The following is a 19,987-nucleotide window of genomic DNA, read 5'->3' on the forward strand; positions in this document are numbered from 1 at the left end:
ACTCATGTAACTGTAACCCTCTGTATAGTATCTTTAAAATAAAAAAAAAAAAAACTAGTGGAAGTAAAACACTACACACAGAGTAACAGTCCCCATTGAAAAAAAAAAAAAAAGAAGCTCAGGGACAATGCCCAAAAACTGCCCTAGAACTGGCAAAGAAAAAAAATTAAATTAAAATTAAAAGTATTCAATAAGTATCAGCTATTATTACTCCCAACTTACTTAACAACTTAGATTCAGAAAGGCTAGGGTTCCTGTCTAAGGGACACAGCCAGCATGCTCACTATGCCCCAGGAAAAACTCAGAGTAACCGCTAAAGGAGATTGCACTTGCTTTTAGATCTGAAAAGGGTCCAACCTAAACAGGGAGTAAAACAGTGCTGTAGGGTAAACTGTTATTTATCATAGGGCCATTCAAATTTCCTCAGATACATTGTTAAGACTATTTTAAGGATGAAGATTTGGGGGGTTGGGGGAAGGATGGGATGGGAAGGGGAAACAAAGGAGGAGACTACAATACTTGATAAGAAATGTACTCATTATCTTGCCCATGTAATTGTAACCCCTCTGTACAGTATTTTCACAATAAAAAAAAACAATAAAGACAAACAGAAAAAAAAAAAGGATGAAGATTTGCCATCTTCTTAAGAGGGTCTCTTCTGGAAATTTCAGATATTTCTTGACTTCTACAACTTCAATTTCCAGCAGACCTCATTACCTGTCATTCTTAAAATATTTATGCCAGATACATAGCATATTAGCAAGTGCAGTAATGTATACAACAATCTAGGTATAGCTGAGAAAAGTTTTCTCCACGTTTCACTTAATGACATTTTGCTATGTCTTATTACCACAAAATGGTTTTCCTGGAAAACAGTTTCTCTGCTTTAAAGTTTGGCTTTTGCTTAAAAATAAAAAAAATCTTTAACTTGGTACCGTTGCATCTGGGACTCCTTTATTTTTTCTTTTGAATCGAACAGCTTGTTATATATATTTTTATAGGTCAATATATCTGATTGTAGAAAATAAGTTAGGGTAAGATTTACATGAACTTCATCATTGTTCTTTATTCATGATTTAAGTTTTTCCTTTTTCTTTTTTTAGCCAATAAGATTGTAAATGTCTTAAGAGCCAGGATTGTCTTTTTATACCTCCAGCACCTAGGACCATGTTCTGTTTGCCAACAGAAGATAATCATATGTTGTTTTGTCTTTTTTTTTTTTTTTGGATCAGTGTGGGGCTTGAACTCAGGGCCTGGGCCCTGTCCCTCAGCTCTTCAGCTCAAGGCTAGCACTCTACCACTTGAGCCATAGTGCCACTTCAGGTTTTCTGAGTGGTTTCTTAGAGATAAGAGTCTCATAGACTTTTCTTGCCTGGGCTGGCTTTGAACTGCGATCCTCAGATCTCTGCCTCCTAAGCAGTTGGGATTATAGGTATGAGCCACCAGTGCCCAGCTGTTTTGTCATTTTTAAGGAGCATATGTTCTCTATGTTATCTTCATTATCAAAAGGTCTATGTTCATAGTTCTATGACAGAGCAGGAAGTGTTTAAGTCCACAGTCCCTCAAATAACAACTGATAGCAATAGTAACAGAATTCTAAAATCTTTAACATTTAAAATTCCACATTTCCCACTCTCCCTACTTCTTACAGAGAAAAATGAATATAATACAATATTAGAGATTACTTTTAAAACTTGCTCTTCAAATGAACTCTCTAAAAAACTAGCTGAATTAGAAGACTTGACTATCGTCCCAAAGTACACACCAAGATCATTGCCTGTCCTGAAAAAAAAAAGGTAATGTCTTCAAGTAGTCCCTAGTCTCTAAAATGATTGACATTTGAGGTGTTTATTTTTTTTAAAGATACTTATAATCACCAGAAAATGGACTTTCTATAATTACCATTGTCAGTAACCACAGTCTTTCACATTCATTTTAACTGTACAGGATTAAAAAAATTAAAGTGAAGGGAGTAACATGACTGTTCCTCTCTATGAGGAATACTGAGAAACTTTTTAAGTTGGACAAGGTAGTTAATCATATTATATGATTCCAGTCTGAATGATTCTCTGTCTTCATTTACCAATGCACTGACATGATATTTACTGAATACTAGATATTGTGGTAGTTATTGAGGTGACTATGACCAAGGAATATAGTCCATATCAGAATAATCTGATTACTATCAAACCCATCTGACTCTTTACTCTATGTCTGTAGAAGCTAGAACAAGGTTAGAACATAATAATTATGGATTTAGTTGTGCAATGCACAAACTACAACTATATTACTTAATTCTCTAGAAATATCTTCATGGTCACATGATCACAACTTATTTAATGTTATTTTAAAATAAATTGACAAAATTTTTTTTTCTTTTTTTTTTTTGCCACTGCGTGCATTTATTGCCGTTCATTGAGGGTGGGGCGGGTTTTTTGACAAAATTTATTTTCTAGAAGCTTCTATGAAAACTTATAGTAGGGCTTTCCGTGTTTAAAAATGAATTAAACATGAGCCAGGCACTGGTGGCTCATACGTGCAATCCTACCTACTCAGGAAGCTGAGACTGGATGATCACAGTCCCAAGCCAGACTTGGTGGAAAAAAGTCTGTAAGACTCCAATTTTAATTAACCAGCAAAAACACTGGGAGAGCACCAGTCTAAAGCAAAAAGGCCAATGACAGTGCAAGTGAAAGTGACAGTATAAGGTCCTGAGTTCAAACTCCTCTATCATACACACACACACACACACACACAAACTCATTTTGCAAAACTCAATATTTCTTTTATCACTTATCAAATGATCTCTCATCATTTGAAGTAAATCCCAACAGCACTTCATAAAACATTACAAATTTGAAAATTTCCATTAATTGGACTACTTGGCTGAAGTAACATGACAGGCATGTTCTAAAACAATTTGAAATGTGTATATACACATTAGCAAAAGCTTTCCTTCCTGATGCCAGTATCTGACCCACTATAAAAGAAAAACATTACTCATCAGTGACAAACATAAGGCTTGTCAGCTTATAATATTTGCAGACATAAAGACCAAGTAAAAAACAAGTAGAAAATGTAAAATCAAGCCAGCAGATGATTTATCTTTCCTCATTATTTCTAGGTGATTTATTTCAGGCCAAATAAAGTCAGAAAACTCCCATGGTTAACATTTTGAGATAAACATTTCTGTAAAAATACCAAAGATGTGATATACTTTATAACAATGAATAAACAAGTATCCGACATTTTTAACTGTACTTGTAGTAGGAGGGCAGGATATGTGTATGTGTGCTGGTCCTGGAGCTTGAACTCAAGGCCAGGGCACTATCCCTGAGCAATTTTTTTTTTTTTTTGGTCAGATGTAGGGCTTGAACTCTGGGCCTGAGCTCTGTCTCTAGCTCTTCAGCTCAAGGCTACCACTCTACCATTTGAGCCACAGCGCCACTTCCAGTTTTCTGGTAGTTTATTGGAGATAAGAGTCTCATGGCTTTTTCTGCCTGGGCTGGTTTGAACCTCAATCCTCAGATCCCAGCCTCCTGAGTAGCTAGGATTACAGGCATGAGGCACCAGCGCCCGGCTTCCCTGAGCTTTTATACTCAAAAGCTAGCACTCTACTTCTTGAGCCACAGCTGGACTTTCAGCTTTGTGATTGGAGATAAGAGTCTCATGGAGTTCCTACCCAGGCTAGCTTCAAACCATGATCTTTAGATCTCAGCCTCCTGAGTAGATAGGCTTACAAGTGTGAGCCAACAGTGTCTGGTACTAACTGTACTTTTTAATCATATGCTAATTCTTTCACTTTTTCTTGTATATTCATTTTGTATAAAAATTTTTGCAAATATTTGTGTATATCAGGATTTCTCAATCTCAATGCTATTGGTACATTGGCTTGAACAATTTTTTTTGTCATGGGTGAGGGGCTGTCCGATATATTATAGGATGTTTCACAGCATGCTTGGCCTATTATCTAATAGATGTCAATAGCAACCCTCAGCTGTAACAACTGAAAATGCCTTCAAACATTGCTAAGTGTCTTACAGGAGGGAAAGGGGGGAGGCAACTTGTCCTCAGTTGAAGACCATTTGGTTTATATGCAGGAGTTATAGTTTGGCCTAATTTTTACATAAAATAAATCATTTATTTGAACACATTTTTCTGAATTGCTATTAGAAAAAAAGAAACATAGATTGAAAGCTGGGTAGTCACCTATAATTCTAGCTACTTGGGAGGTTAAGACTAGGAGGAGTATGGTTTGAAGCCAGCCCAAGGCAGAAAAGTTTGCAAGAGTCCCTCTTCTCAACTCATAGCCATGTACAGTGGCAAGTGCCTGTTATCCTAAAACCCACGGGAGGCTAAAATTGGGAGGCTTGTAGTACCAGATCAACAAAAGCAGGTAAATATGCAAGACTCCCTCAAGAAAGGAAATCTATTGACTATGTTCACTCAAGAGGGAGGCAGTGGCACACACCTATCAGCCCAAGTGTGACAGAAGCTTAAAACAGACAGATAACAGCCAGGCACCAGTGGTTTACACCTGCAATCCTAGCTACTCCGAGGCTGAGATCTGAGAAACATGGTTCAAAGCCAACTGTGCAGGAAAGTCCAGGAGACTATTCTCTCCAATTAAACACCAAAAAGCCAGACGTGGAGAGCTCAAGTGGCAGAGCACTAGGTTTGAGGACAAAAGCTCAGGGGCAGTGTCTGGGCTCTTGAGTTCAACCTCCAAGACTGGCACAAGAAAAAAAAAAAAACAAAGACAGATCATGGTCCTGGCACACACAAGCAAGAAGCAAGACCTTACTTCAAACAATAACCTGCAAAAAGCAAGTGTGGAGGCATGGGTCAGTGGTAGAATGCCTGTCTAGCAAGTATGTATAAGGCCTTGAGTTCAAGCCCTTGTACTGCTAAAAACAAAGACTAACCTAAATGTTTCCAAATCAAGCAAAACTTGTTTTTATTTTACCTTTCAATGTATTTCCCAATGGTTGATATGCCTCAGACACATACTCAGAGATGGAAACAGTACTTGCTGAAAAAAGCACAGCACCATTTTCTTTGGTGGAGTCCGTGAAGCTTCCTGTGCTCTGGAACAGGCTCACCACAGAAACTTCGGTATCTTCCATCAGATTTGTGGGAGTAAAGGAACTTTGATCGGTGACAGCAGGTGATCGCTCAGCCCCCTGTGCTGTTGACAGAGCTGTCCCCACATGTGTTTCCCCTTTAGGCAGACCGGGCGCCTCCTGGGAAACCTCTGTGGAAGGTTGTCCCCCCTCCATACTATCATGGCTCACTCCTTCCAGCTGTGACGGTTCTATTCTCATCTGAGTCCCTGTATTTTCTCCAAGCTGTGGGGCCCGTATCTGGTTTACATTCTCTACTTTGGTTTCATCCCACTCATCACTTGGGACAGAGGCAGCTGAAACAGCTGTGCTGACACTCACTGTAGCTCCAGAAGCTCCCAGCAGCCTGTCAGTTTCTGGATCAACACTCAGGGTGCTCTCAGAAGTTGCCAGTAAGTTCTTGGTGGCAGTAGCCTGGGTATTATCAGCTGTCATCTGTGTGGCCTTCTCCCTATCAAGAAGGACACTAACAGGCTCAGTGTCTACTGTGGACTGAGTGCTAGGAAAAGAAGTTGCCCTCTGGTCTGGGTCAGCTTCCAGAGTCTCCATCCTGGGATTGGTGGCTAGCATTTCTTTAGTGTTTATGTAGGGTGAAGTTGAATGCCCCCAGCTAACTCCTTCCTGACTTTTAGTTGCAAACACTGGATTGTCCATGTACTTCAGAAAGCCTTGTGTTGCTTCTGTGGTCCCTTCTGCAATGGCCTGAGTGCTGGCACTGCTAGTGGGTTCCTCCTTCTCTTCCATCTTCAGAGAAGCAGGTGTGGTGATGGCAGTGGTTAACATGGTCTTGGAAAGTCTGCTTTCAGGAGGTATCCAGTCTGGCTGGCTGGAACCAAACACATGATCACGGGCAGGACTGAGAGGCTGGAGGCGACCAGCTCCTGTAGGATTGATTTCTGTACCACTGAGGAGGAACAATGGTGGTGCAGCTGATGCTGTCACTGGATTTGGGGAGGGCATCCGTTGGGGCGAATGCTTTGGAGGAATGGAAGGATTTTCTTGGTCATCTGTATTCATCTTCACAGTCTGTCCTTCTTCTGCATGAGTGTGTGCTCTCTCTCTCTTTCCCATTTTGGGAAAGGCCAGACATGGTGAGACCAAATTGAGGACTACAAGGCTACAGAAAGCCAGACAAATGTGCAAAACAACTGATCTACTCATAGTGGAAGAGAATGCTGCAGATAAATTGGCACAGTTGACAATTCCCGTGATTAAGTCCTGCAGAAAAAAAAACAAAGCATAGCCAACTGTCATGTAAATATATTTTGTAAATAAGGTCCTTTACATCCAACTATAAATAGCATAATCTCCTTGACTTTGTACACAGAGAAGGTAGGTAAGAAGATGGCTGCTCTATTTCTTTGTACCCTTGAGACATGAGTAACCCAGTTCATTTTTCTCAGCTGAATTCAGCTGAAGCTCCCTAGAAAAAGGCACACCATAGTTTATGAAGTTCATTGTTTCTTAAATACCTACTCGAAATAAGCTATCCTTGAAGTCACATTTGCAATATGCTGTCCAAGTTCCTCTGTTAATTAACCATGTGGCCAAATGACTGCAGACATGGTAACATGTCCAGAATATGAATAGATGTTTCACATTCACTCAGAGAACTTTTTTTTTATTTTTAATTTTAAAAAATTGGTGCCCATACTGGGCCTTGAACTCAGGACTTCACTTGCCCTTTTTCTGTTTTAAGGCTAGTGCTTACCACTTGAGCCATGGCTCCATTTCTGCTGATTAGTTGGAGATGAGTCTTACAGATTTTCCTGTCTGTCTGAGCAAGCTTTGAATGGAAATCTACAGATCTTAGCCTCTTAAGTAGCTAAGAATATAAGCATGATCCATCAGTGCTCATAACTTTTTGTTTTTTGTTTTCTGTTTGCTTTTTGTACTGTCTTGAGGCCTGAACTCAGGGCCTGGATGCTGTCCCTGAGATTTTTTGCTCAAGGTTAGTGTCCTACCAACTTAAGCCACAGTTCCACTTTCAGCTTTTTAGTGGTTAATTGGAGATGAGAGTCTCGTGGGACTTTCCTGCCTCCAACAGCTTTGAACTGTGATCTTCAGATCTCAGTCTCCTGAGTAGCCAGGATTACTGGTGTGAGCCACCAGCACCCGGCCTAGCCAAAGAACTTAAGTATGGCTGTGGTCTAAGTGTTTGCGTCCCTCAAAATTCTTATGCCAAAATCCAATCATCAGTACAATGGCATTAGGAGGTAAGGTCTTTGGATACTGAGGGCATAAAGGCAAAGCCTTGATGAATGAGATTCAGGGACCCTACATAAGAGTAGGTCAGAGACCCCTTACCTCCTTTGCCATATTAAAGGCACATTCAATGAGCCAGATCCCAAGGAGACTAAATCTAATGGCATCTTGATCTTGGACATCACAGTCCCCAGAAATGTGAGAAATAAATTTGAGGGTTTTTGTTATATTTTTGTGCTTGGAATTGAATACAGGTTTCCAAGGCTGTCCACTGTGTCCAAACAAACAAAGACAAATGTGATAAAAACTTACTATCTTCATGAAATACTGAGCATCAGTTACTTTCAATAGTGTGTACCACTGTTATCTGAAAAATAAGCTAAAAGCAAAAAGTATGGTGGAATGGCTCAAGTGGTAGAGTGCCTAGCAAAGTATGCAAGATCCTGAGTTCAAAATCCAGCACCACCAAGAAAAAGCAGTATATAAATTATTTTCAATTAAAATACATCTTTAAAAAATTCTTAAATAACTTAGTATCTGCAACAACAAAACTCATAAGCAAAATGTTTGTGTTTCAAACGTTAAGAATTTAAAAAAGCATTAAATATAAATTAAGTGCATTAAAAAAAAAAGCAGCCAGGTACTGATGGCTCATGCTCATAATCCTAGCTACTCAGGAGGCTGAGATTTGAGAATCACAGTTCAAAGCCAGCCCAGACAGGGGATTCTGTGAGATACTCATCTCCAATTAACCACCAGAAAACTGACAGTGGTGCTGTGGCCAAACAAACAAACAAAAGCAAAAAAGCTCAGAAAGAGTGTTCAGGCCCTGAGTTCAAGCCCCAAGACTGACAAAAAAATAAAATAAAATAAAAAATAAGAAACAAAGCATTTCAAAATAAGCAATCTTTACTGAATATCCATTATTGTTAAGGTTAAGATGCATTGTATTCTTTAAACTATACACAGTCTCATTAAAATATTTCAGCTGCTCAACTTACTCACATTTTAAGAGCTTTAGTTCTTTTTATTTGTTTAGCTGAATAGGGCCCCTTCTTTTTCTATTATTGAAAGTTTCTCAATTTTTGATCCCCAGTACTACAAAAAGAATTATTAGAGATACTACAGGTTTTCCAGAAAATTAAACCTAGGAATTAAAATTCTAAAATAGAAATCTTGCCTTTACAAAAGATACCTTTCTTCTTCCTTTCATGTCTAATCAATTAAACTCTCTAGGCTAAGCACTTGATGCACACTTGTGAAACAGAAATTCACATTTTCATGGAGACTTCTCCTAAGGATTTCAAAGCCTTCATATGTTATCCTATTTAGTCTTAAAGATCCTTTCAAGAGAGAAAAAAAAAGAAAGAAAGAAAGAAAAGGTCAAGTTCTCAGGGCATATCTAGACAGCTGAAAACCAAGGCAAAGCTAGATTTTTTTTTTTTACATGAGAAAAAAAAAATCCATGGATTGAAGCTAAGGCCTCCTGCCAGCCAGCGGCCTCACCTGAGTACAATGTCTTGAAAGAGAAACTTCCCACTCCCATCAGGCCTTATTGAAAGACAGTGAGCCAGGTCCACCCAGCTAAGGTACTCCTAAATTCCTGATGCACAGAAATGGCATGAAACTATAAAGATGTATTCTTGCTTTAAGCTCCTAAGTTTGGAGGTAATTTGTTACTCAGACATCTTGAGTCCACAGTGCTCTAGGGAAATACAGGAAGAGAATGATGTCATGAGCTGTCTTGATGCTGCGTACAGGAAAGGAACAGCATTATCAAGAACCATAAAGTTAGCAGTAAAAAGAACATTAAAGCCAGAGGTGACTAGGAATTCATAACTACTCCCTACAAAATCCTAGCGGCAGTGAAGACATTGTTCCCCAATATGTAGAATGTAGGGGTGGGGGACTAAGACATTCTTGTTGAAATATTAAATTATTATATACAAATAGCGAATATCATTTGAAAAGGGGGAAAGCACAAGAAAGGTAATTGAGACTACCTGAAGATCATGTGTCAAGGCATGTGAACATTTTGGACATTGTTATACTTCAGATGTGCCAGAAAGCATTCCGTTTCCTAGCCAGGTAACAGATCATACAGTACAGTGTTTGGCCCAATGCCTCTACTCTCCTCTACTAAAACAAAAACATATGAGAGCTAAGAAGCAATTCCACCTCTGGATTTTTGTTATAGACAAGTTGAACTATGATTGTCTGTATATTTGAAGAGACAAAAAATAAAAAGCCATCAACCTCTCTGGTTCATTTGGATATGTTCAATCTATTCCTGAAAAAAAAAAAAAAAAAAAACTTTTCCCACTCAATGAAAGTTCCTAAGCATACCAGAGGATAGAAAGAATGGTCTAGAGGGGCTGGGAAGGTGGCTCAGTGGTAGAGCGCTTGCCTCGCATGCATGAAGCCCTGGGTTCGATTCCTCAGCACCACATAAGCAGAAAAAAAAAAAGCCAGAAGTGGCGCTGTGGCTCAAGTGGTAGAGCGCTAGCCTTGAGCTGAAGAGCTGAGGGACAGCACCCAGGCCCAGAGTTCAGGCCCCACGACTGGACCCAAAAAAAAAAAAGAAAGAAAGAAAGGTCTAGAAATTTGCTTTACATTAGCCCAGGCTTCTGGATTTAAAACGTGAAGAATCCCATCATGAGTAGAAAGAGAGGACACGGGATGGCATCTGAAAACACAGTTTCTGAATTTTGGCTTTCTTATTGTTAAAACCTGCTATATGATGCTAGACAAATAGCTTTATTTGCTCCTTTGAGAAAATGAGGTGTTAACAAAATAATCATTACAATCTCTTCTGCCCCCACCACTCTCTTCTCATGTCTTCTCGATCTGACACAAAATAAAAATGTCAATATTTTCACAATGTCATGATCTTTGCCATCACGTCTGGGAGGCATCCTCATGATCAAACAGGTCCTGCACATTTTATGTTTGGCAGCCCATTTCACGTGGGCTGAGAGGAGGATTTTATGAACAAGTTAAATTATGGGAAATGGAACAAAGAGTAAAGATCGCCCTTCTGAAACACAATTTTCCTTCAAGGTCTTATTTTCTTTCTATGTTGTGAGTTTCAGAATTGTTGTGTGAAGGGAATTCTACCATTGCTCTAAAAGATTTCCCTTCTGTGATTAAGTGTCAGCCACCTGCTTGCTAGATCCAATTACAGCAGAAAAGGTGGGGGTAAAACTCAAGCCTTTCCTACATCCGTGTATTGAGGCCATCTGCTCCATCTCCTCACTATTCAAGGCAACGCCTGAACTTTAAAAGGAGAAAAGATAGCCTGTAGGAATGGCAGCAGGAAACACATCTGCATCTCAGATAAATTGGTAGATGACCTTCAAGCTCCAGGTCTTTCTTCATCTTTCAAAGACCCAATACAGGTCTACAGTGTCACTTCACGAGTTGGGTGTCCCATAATGAGAACTGCAAGACATCAAAAAATAAAATAGAGGAAATGGATCTCTGGCTCAATGTGGTAGAGTGCTAGCCTTGAGCACAAAAGCTCAGGAACAGTGCCTAGGCCTTCAGTTCAAGCCTCAGGACTAGACAGAAAACAGGCCAGCAAGCAAGCAAGAGAAGGGGGAGGGAGAGAGAGAGAGAAAGAGAGACAGAGGGGCAAAGAAAGAAAGAAAGAGAGAGAGAGAGAGAGAGGGAGGGAGGGAGGGAGGGAGGGAGGGAAGGAAGAAGGAAGGAAAGGAGAGGGAGGGAGGGAGGGAAAGAAAAAAGAAAAAGGAGAGAAGAGAGAGAGAGACTTATCTGAAGAGGAACTAAGAATGGCCAACAGACCCATGAAGAAATGTGCAACTCTAGCCATAAAAGAAATGCAAATGAAGACAACATTGAGATTCCACCTCACCCCAGTTAGAATAGCTATAATCAAGACATCTAATAACAACAGATGCTGGAAGGTTTGTGGCCAAAAGAGAACCCTACTACATTGTTGGTGGGAATGTAAACTTGTTCAACCACTTTGGAAAGCAGTATGGAGGTTCCTCAAAAGACTCCACATAGAGCTCCCCTATGACCCAGCAATCCCACTTTTAGACATTTACCCAAACGATCACAACCAAGGCCATACTAAAGTTATCAGTATAACTATGTTTATCACAGCATTTTTTCACCATAGCTAAGATATGGAACCAACCCAGATGCCCCTCAGTAGATGAATGGATCAAGAAAATGTGGTACACACACACACACACACACACACACACACACACAATGGAATTCTAGGCCTCCATCAGAGAATGATACCACCCCATTTGTTAAGAAATGGAAAGACTTGCAGGGCATCGGTGGCTCACAACTGTAATCCTGAGATCTGAGGATCACAGTTCAAAGCCAGCCTGGGCAGGAATATCCATGAGAATCTTATCTCCAATAAACCACTAGAAAACAGGAAGTGGCACTGTGGCTCAAGCAGTAGAGCACTCGCCTTGAGCTGAAGAGCGCAGGGACAGCAGCCAAGCCCAGAGTTAAAGCCCCACGACTGACAAAAAAAAAAAAAAAAAAAGAAAGAAGGAAAAAAAGAAATGGAAAGACTTGGAAAAAACTATATTAAGTGAAGTAAGCCCAACTCAAAAAAACATAGGTCCCATGGTTTCCCTTATCTGCAATAACTAGTATATGTCTAGGACAAGCAGAAGGGTTCAAAAGCTATGTACACATGACCATATAACCTGATGCTAAGCGAAATGAACCCCAAGATAGGAATATAAGAGATTTTATCTTTCTTGCTGTTCTTTTTAATGTACTTATAATGCACTACGTGATTTTTTTGTCTCTTTGTATGTTCTTCCCCCATGGTACAACCTCTGTTGTCACTGTATTTGATTCTGGTGCCCTGCATCTTGTATATATATTTTTCTAATTTGGGGAGGGGAAAGGAAATAATAAAATGCTGAAATAAGGATACAGGATGACCCACTATAACAAAACAAAGGAGGGGGTAACAATGTTCAATAGGAAATAGACTTATACCTTGCTCATGTACTTGTAACCCCTCTGTACAGTATCTTTACAATAATATGTATATTTAAAATAAAAAGAAAGAGAGAGAGAGAGAAAGAAAGACAAAGACAAAGGAATGACCATTGTCAAATCAATGACAATGTTCCTACATCTAAATCACCATCTGCCACCTATTTTGTAGCTCTGGTCTTTTTCCACTTTCTTCAACACTGAATCTCCTAGGTGGCCAAGTGCCCAGTACAGAGGAAATGCTTGGTAAATATTGGCTGAACAAACAAGGAATATCTACAGCCTGCTTTGTTGGGAGAGGCCTAAGGAGGGAAGATATCATTGCTTATTAGGGTTCTGTGTCTTATAATAATTATAACATTCATAAGAACATTTAACAAAATACTTGACTTTTCCTTAATACTGTGTCCAAAGACAAAGTATGTTTTTCTTATCTGTCTAGCCAATTAATTCAGATGAAGAAATTCTGGCCAAATTGCTGATAGAGGATATCATCTTCAAATAGCTTTAAAAGCATCCCTTTCTGAGCAAGTCAGTAGCACATCTGTCATTCACTATCAAGGTATCCTAATGGCTTGGCAGCGCTCTGAACAATTTACTGCATTTCTACCACCAGTAGGCAGATAAGCTGTTCTGTCAAGCACTATCTTTGACAATCTTAAATAGACACAATCCAGAATCTGTTTCTTTGTCAGCCCAAGGCATACTCAAGTTTCAAAGACAAATGAAAGACAACCAAAAACAATAACAAAAATACAACCTTCTTCTTTGATTTAATCAGATCTTTCTAAACACTTGGTCAACATTTTTCCAAATAAAAAGGAATAGTGCTACTTCAGTGTGTTACCAAAACGAAGTTACAAAAGGGACACTCACAAGTTAAAACCTTCTAAATTGGAGTCTATGGAGTATAGATCAGGAAAGAACATGAGCATTTTCCTTGGAGTACTCAAGATACAGCAAGGCTGGAAAACATGCCTTAGACTTCCCTTTCTCAGAATAAAGACAAACACCCTAAATAGCTGTGTGAGTGAGACAAGAAAGATTACTTAAATCTGTTTTGTCTACTAGAAAGACAATGAGGATAACCCAGGAGCTTTTTCCACTTCTGTGTAGTGCACAGAATGCACCTTCTTTCTACTAGTCAAGGCAACACTAGGACTTGAAAAGTAGGAGGAAAGACAGCCCGCAGGAATTCCAGAAGGAAACAAGTCTACAGTTCCGATAAATGGATAGAGGTTCCAGGTCTTTCCTCATATTTCTAAGCCCAGCATCCTTTTGGATGCTACCAAACTCTGTCTCCTTCTTCCTCCAACATTGGTGTCATCCTAAACTTTTGTTCACATCCTAGAATCACAACTTCTGTGACTCTTTCACTCCTAATTAATTATAGAATTATCTCTTCTATCTCTTTACTCAAATGACATTCTTGTAATTGCCTCTAATTGGTGAGCCTGTCATGAATGCAGAGTCTACTCTCAATCCATTATATACAACCCAAATGGTTTATTCTTTTCTTTTCTTTTTTTTTGGCCAGTCCTAGGGCTTGAACTCAGGGCCTGGACACTGTCCCTGAGCTTCTTTTGTTCAAGTCTAGTACTCTACCACTTGAGCCACAGAGCCACTTCTGGCTTTTTCTGTGTATGTGGTACTGAGGAATCAAACCCAGGACTTCATGCATGCTAGGCAAGCACTCTACCACTAAGCCACAGTCCCAGCCCCCAAATGGTTGACAATAAAAATGACACTAATCAGGGTTGAGGATTTAGCTCAGTGCAAGAGTACTCGCCTGGCAAGTACAAGGCTGAGTTCAATCCTCAGCCCTGCAGGGAAAAAAAAAAAAAGTGACACTAATCTATCAAAAGTGACTACCATTCTGGGGAGGTTTTGTGCATCTTGCAGATTATCTTTCTAATCCTTACAACAACTTAACAAGGCAAGTGTTAATATCCCCCAAGGCTTTTTTTTTTTTTCTGTTGGTCCTAGGGCTCTGGACTTGAGCGCTGTCCCTCAGCTCTTCACCTCAAGGCTAGTGCTCTACCACTTGAGCCACAGAGCCACCTCTGCTTTTGTAAGTGTTTTATTGGAGATAAGAGTTTCATGGAGGGGCTGGAAAGGTAGCTCAGTGGTAGAGCGCTTGCCTTGCATGCCTGAGGCCCTGGGTTGATTCCTCAGCACCACATAAGCAAAAAGAAAAAAGCCGGAAGTGGCGCTGTGGCTCAAGCGGTAGAGCGCTAAACTTGAGCTGAAGAGCTAAGGGACAGCGCCCAGGCCCAGAGTTCAGGCCCCACGACTGGACCCCCCCCCAAAAAAAAAAAAAAGAATTTCATGGACTTTCCTGCCCAGGCTGGCTTTGAACCTTGATCCTCAGATCTCAGCCTCCTGAGTAGTTAGGATTACAGGCGTGAGCCACCAGCGCCCAGCTTTCTCCAAGGCTTTTTAGAAGTGAAAATTATATTTAGGCTTATGTGGGATAGTTAATATACATTAAATGGTAGCATCTGTTTTTGATCTTTCACATTCTGCATACTTTATGCTCCTTGCTTTTGCCACTAGTACTCTCTGCCTTCCCAAAATACAATGTGTAATGTCTCTAAACTTCCAGCTGCCAAACTTTATGTGTACAATACAAATCCTACCCCATCCCCAGCCAGTTACCCTGCCCTCTTCCATATCATATCCATTTCAGGCTCCTAGGTCTTGTTCTCCCTATCAGTCCCTTCTTTCTACACCAGGATCCAAATCCTGATCACTTTTGTGACAAGCAAATGCTGCTACACACATACACATATACAAAAAAAATGCTTAGTCTATTACTTTTCTACCTTTCACCCAGTTCCTCTAACAAATGATCATATCTGTAAGTCTTGTCACCTCAAATAATATTGTTTCTTCTGCACAAACACTGGCCTTCAAACTTCCTTTGTTTGCCCTAAGATTACTAACTAATAATGGCAAGGAGATAAGATGAGGCATTCAATAAACATTTGCTGGCATGAAATGAATTTAAAGAATTGTTCAGTATCCCACAAAATTAAGAAAAGTGGCCGGGCACCGGTGGCTCACACCTGTAATCCTAGCTACTCAGGAGGCTGAGATCTGAGGATCGATTCAAAGCCAGCCCAGGCAGGAAAGTCCGTGAGATGCTTATCTCCAATAAACTACCAGAAAACTGGAAGTGGCTTAAGCAGTACAGAGCTCACCTTGAGCTGAAGAGCTGAGGGATAGCGCCTAAGCCCTGAGTTCAAGCCCCACGACCAACCAAAAAAAAAAAAATTTTTTAAGAAAAGTGAGGGAAGGGGTAGGTGGGGAGGGATGTGTGAGAATGTTGAAAGGGGTTACTTTGATCAAGATGCAGCACTGTATTCCTAAGCTGCTTGGGTGAATGGCAACTCCTTTGTACAGATATGGAAGGGTAATAAAACTATTTTTAATAAATAAATAAAGATAAATAATTGTTTACGAGTAAGAAAAAGAAGCCAGGGGCTAGTAATTCATGTTTGTAATTATGCAGGAAGCTGAGATCCGTGAATCAGTTTGAAGCCAGCCCAGGCAGGAAAGTCTGTGAGACTCTTTTTTTTTTTTTGGGTCGGGTCGTGGGGCCTGAACTCTGGGTCTGGGCACTGTCCCTCAGGTCTTCAGCTCAAGGCTAGTGCTCTACCACTTGAGCCATAGTGCCACTTCCAGCTTTTTTGTTTTTGGTTATGTGGTGCTGAGGAATTAAACCCAGGGCCTCAGGCATGCAAGGCAAGCATTCTACCACTGAGCCAACTTCCCAGCCCTCTGTGAGACTCTTATCTCCAATTAACCACCAAAAAGCCAGGAGTAAAGCTGTGGCACAAGTGGTAGAGCACTAGCCTTGAGCAAAAAAACCTCAAGGACAGTGCCCATACACTGATTTCAAGCCCCAGGACTGGCACTAAAAACAAACTAACAAAAAGAATATTCAATCTATTTTGCATTATAAGATTATAGATTTTCATAGCCTATCTTTGTCTAATTTTATGGTTTTTCCATCACCCAGCCAACTTGAAGTACTTACTCAGGATGACATTTTAATGACAGCAATAACTTATGGACTCTCATTTCCACTGTATTTTAGGTTTTCAGAACTTGTTTTACACACACACACACACACACACACACACACACACACAGGATAAGCAGTCACAGGTAGCAAGCCCCAGAGCTTCAGGTCAACTTGCTTCCCAATTACCGTCCCCTCTCTAAAGTCCAATTAGTGATTCTTTGATTAATGAAGGGAAAAGGACACTCCTCCTCCTTGATATCTTAAGAATCTTCCTACTTTGTGTTTTTCTTGATCCTCAGTGATCCATTTATCATTGTCTTGTCTTTTTTTAAAAAAAAATCCTTAAGACTGTCATTGCCAATACTATTTCATTTGTCTAATGCTGAGCTCCTCAAGATTCTACCCAATTAACCCGGCTGTGGCACACAGCATTAAGGTACCACATTCCTAACTCACTATTGACAACTGTCACTGATCTTTTATATTGGCTCTAAGATCTGGGCCACAGCCATCCCTCACTGTAAATTAAAGAGCTGTAATGAAATACAATCATTCCAGCAGCTTGTTCCTTCACAGTGGAAGGAGGGTAAATGAGTAACCACAAAGACAAAGTATGGTCCCTTAGGAGGACAGCAGCCCCAGTGCTGACAGCAAAGAGGGTAAGTGGGCTGGGGTCAAGATGGTTACTCTGGAAACTATCCGCAAAGTGCTTTCTCCTCCCTGCAGGTCATAGTTAAGTTCCATATATTGAGCCCATCATCTGTAGACTGCAAGCTAATGATATAGACAAATAAGGATGTCCATACTTACTGCCCCTAGCATATTATTCTATCCCTGTGGTAAGAGAAGCTGGACTGGAAGGTTTAAATATAGGATTCAAGTTCCAGTTCTACTTTGGGCAAATCACTGAAGCTCAGTTTCCTTGTGGCAAAACAGAGATAATGTTCCTCATGCTAAATAATAATAACAATCATGCTCATTCTGTCTTCTTTAAGGATGAAGAACAAAGACTGACAATGGACATGATGCACCACTGAAGACATAGTACTGGGGTTCTGACAAGCATGCCCCGAAACTACAGAAATGTGAGCCCTCTGAAGCATCTTTGTAACATCAGTCAGGAACTGAACATCCATTCTCCCTCTGTATTTCCATGGGGCTTCATTCTTCAGCATCCACATTGATGAAGGGACCTGAGAGTGTGTCTGTTGTCTACAGAATCCCATCCTCATCAATCTCGATCTGCAAGCTGTTGTTTATCCATCAGACAGCTCTTTTAAATAATCTAATCCAACACTTTATTTCTGTTCTTTGTGGTTTACAGACCTCATTTTCTTGGCAAGATCGCTAAGCATTAGTTCAACACTTAAAGGAAGGTGAAACTAGATTTATATACTTATAATCATTAATAAACACAATAAAAAATAAGATGGGCTACATGTCTTAGAGAATGAGTTTTCGTTTTAGAGATTCCCTCTGACCAGCCCCTTCCCTTTGAGAATAATAAGCAAGATCTCATTCACAAAAATACAATGCCATACCCAAATTCTCAACATCTACTAAATAAAGAGTGAAGTACCCAATGAGTTACAAGGTGACATTCACCTTTCTCATTTTGACTCTGTACTTGTATTTAACATCAAAACATTTCTGTGAGGCCAATTTATGATACTACAAAGGACTTAGAGGAACCCCCAGGAACACATGACAAGAAGACTCCCACGAAAACAAAGACCAGTCCACCTCTTTCTCCCTAATTGGCTCTGTTGCTGTAGCTACCTTAGACTTGGTGAGCCTTGGGAGTTTTGTGAATAAAAGCAATCAATACCCAGTCTGCTGCGTGAGTGCTTGCTCATTCTTATGACAACTATCACACGTTCCACTTGATTCATAAAATCAAATCAGACGACCCTGAGGAAACTCTACTCCGGGTAAAACAATCCGTGTTTCTGATTCTGTGACAAAAAGCAGGGTTTTGAGTCTCTCAATAGATGCTGTGAGGGGGGGGATTCTGCTGGCAAGTGTGCAGAAGTCCGCTTGGCTGAAGGCGCCGCTGCGGAGCCCAGCCTCACCCTCCGTAATCCAGGATACACACTAGAAGAACCGGGAGACATGCAAATTTCCACCCACGCGTTTCCCTTCACGCTCTGTGAATGGGTTTGGAGAACCACTCCCCATTCGCTCCCAAGTTTCCCAAGAAAACTTCCCCAGAACGCAGGCAACCACTTCGAACCCATCCGCTCAGCTCTCCATCATCCGCACAGGCGCCAGCCAAGCCAGGTCTCGGCAGATCCTGGCGATGGGCATGGCAAAGGACCACCCCAGAACTCCGCAGAGTTCGTGTGTGGCCGCTCCCTCTCCAGCCGGCCTCTCCATGGTTCGAATCCACCCGGGTTGGGTTCTGTCCGTGAGCAGGACGCACCGGCGACATCTGGACCCCTCTGGGCCGCACCTCCCCATCCATTCCCGAGTCTGAGGCAGAGCCTCGCCTCCTCCCACCCTCACCCGCAGGCCCTCCTCCTACTTCAGTGACCTTTCCTGGGCGCATCCCCCGTCCAGGCGCGTCCCGGAGGCTCCAGCCCAGCCCCGCGCGGCACAGCCCAACTGTTCGTTTCCCGCAAAGTCGCCAAGACCCCATTTCCACATCTCCGCGGCCACCGCAGCCCCCAGTCTTCCCGGGAGGGCTGGGCGCGGAGCGGCGCCGAGGGACAGCGCCATGGCTAGAAGGGAATAAACCCTAGTCCTCGGGAACTTCTCTCCCGCCGCCGCGGCGGGATGGCCAGGGACGCGAGAGGAAGAAAGAAAGGGGTGGGAGGGGAATCAAGCAACCCACACAAAAGCAGCCAGTGTGGAAGCTCCGGCGGCACAAAGGCCCGCTGGCGGGTGCGGAGCCGGGAAGGCTGGGCTGGAGCAAGGCGTGCGGGGAGTCCTCCGAGGCCTGCACGCCGCGCCCCGCGCGCCCGCGGAGCTGCCCCGCCGCGTAGCCCGGCGCCCCCCGGGGCACGGCGTTCCGGCGGGGGGGGGGGGGCGCAGGGCGCGCGCCTGGCACGCCTCCGGCTCGCCCCGGTTCCCGCGCGACCCCGCACCTCTCCGGGCTCCCGTTCCATCCCCGCCCCGGTGCCACGTCTGCAGCCGCGGCCGCCCGGCCGGCGGGATCCGCGCCGCTCCTCTCACCTGTGCGCCTTCAGCCGAGCAGCGCGGGGAGGAGAGCGGCGGCGCCGGCGCTCGGCATCCCCGCCGCGGCCCCTGCAGCGGCGGCGGCGGCGGCGGCTCGGGCTCCCTAGGCTGCGCGGTCTGGGACGCCAGGGGGAGGGCGCTTCGCTTGGTTGCTTATTCATAAGGCCGCGGTTCCGGCTGGGGATTGGGCGGCGGGTAGGTGTGCCCGCCCCGGCTGGCTGGCTGGTCGCCCCACGCCCCCCCCCTCCCGCCCCACCCCGGGGTGCCCACTTCCCCGCCTCCGGCTCCGCACACGACCCCTGCGTCGGAGACCTTCCCCCCCACCCCACACTCCCCGCCACCTCCGAACACCCACCCACCGCTCACCCGCCTGCCCTCTCCGCAGACCGGCGCGCTGCGCGCGGCTGCTTCTTCTTCGGAACCTCAGCGGCGTGTGCACAGGCGCCCGGACGCC

General features: G+C 42.7%; 1 protein-coding gene across 2 annotated transcripts in view; it reads right to left on the minus strand.

The window, feature by feature from the left end:
- The window catches only part of Armh4 (armadillo like helical domain containing 4), a 108,898-nt gene extending 89,283 nt beyond the window's left edge, over positions 1-19,615 (minus strand). For both annotated transcript variants that reach the window (XM_042682553.1, XM_042682551.1), the window contains exons 1-2: positions 19,531-19,615; positions 4,967-6,341 (exon numbers count right to left, since the gene is read on the minus strand). In XM_042682553.1, coding sequence (XP_042538487.1) covers positions 4,967-6,284 — 1,318 coding nt within the window. In that variant the 5' untranslated portion in view covers positions 6,285-6,341; positions 19,531-19,615. The remainder of the gene's footprint in view (positions 1-4,966; positions 6,342-19,530) is intronic.
- Positions 19,616-19,987: the final 372 nt, after the last annotated feature.

The sequence above is a fragment of the Dipodomys spectabilis genome, unplaced genomic scaffold (genome assembly GCF_019054845.1).
Source record: "Dipodomys spectabilis isolate Male_0828 unplaced genomic scaffold, ASM1905484v1 ptg000073l, whole genome shotgun sequence".
NCBI classification, from domain to species: Eukaryota; Metazoa; Chordata; class Mammalia; order Rodentia; family Heteromyidae; genus Dipodomys; species Dipodomys spectabilis.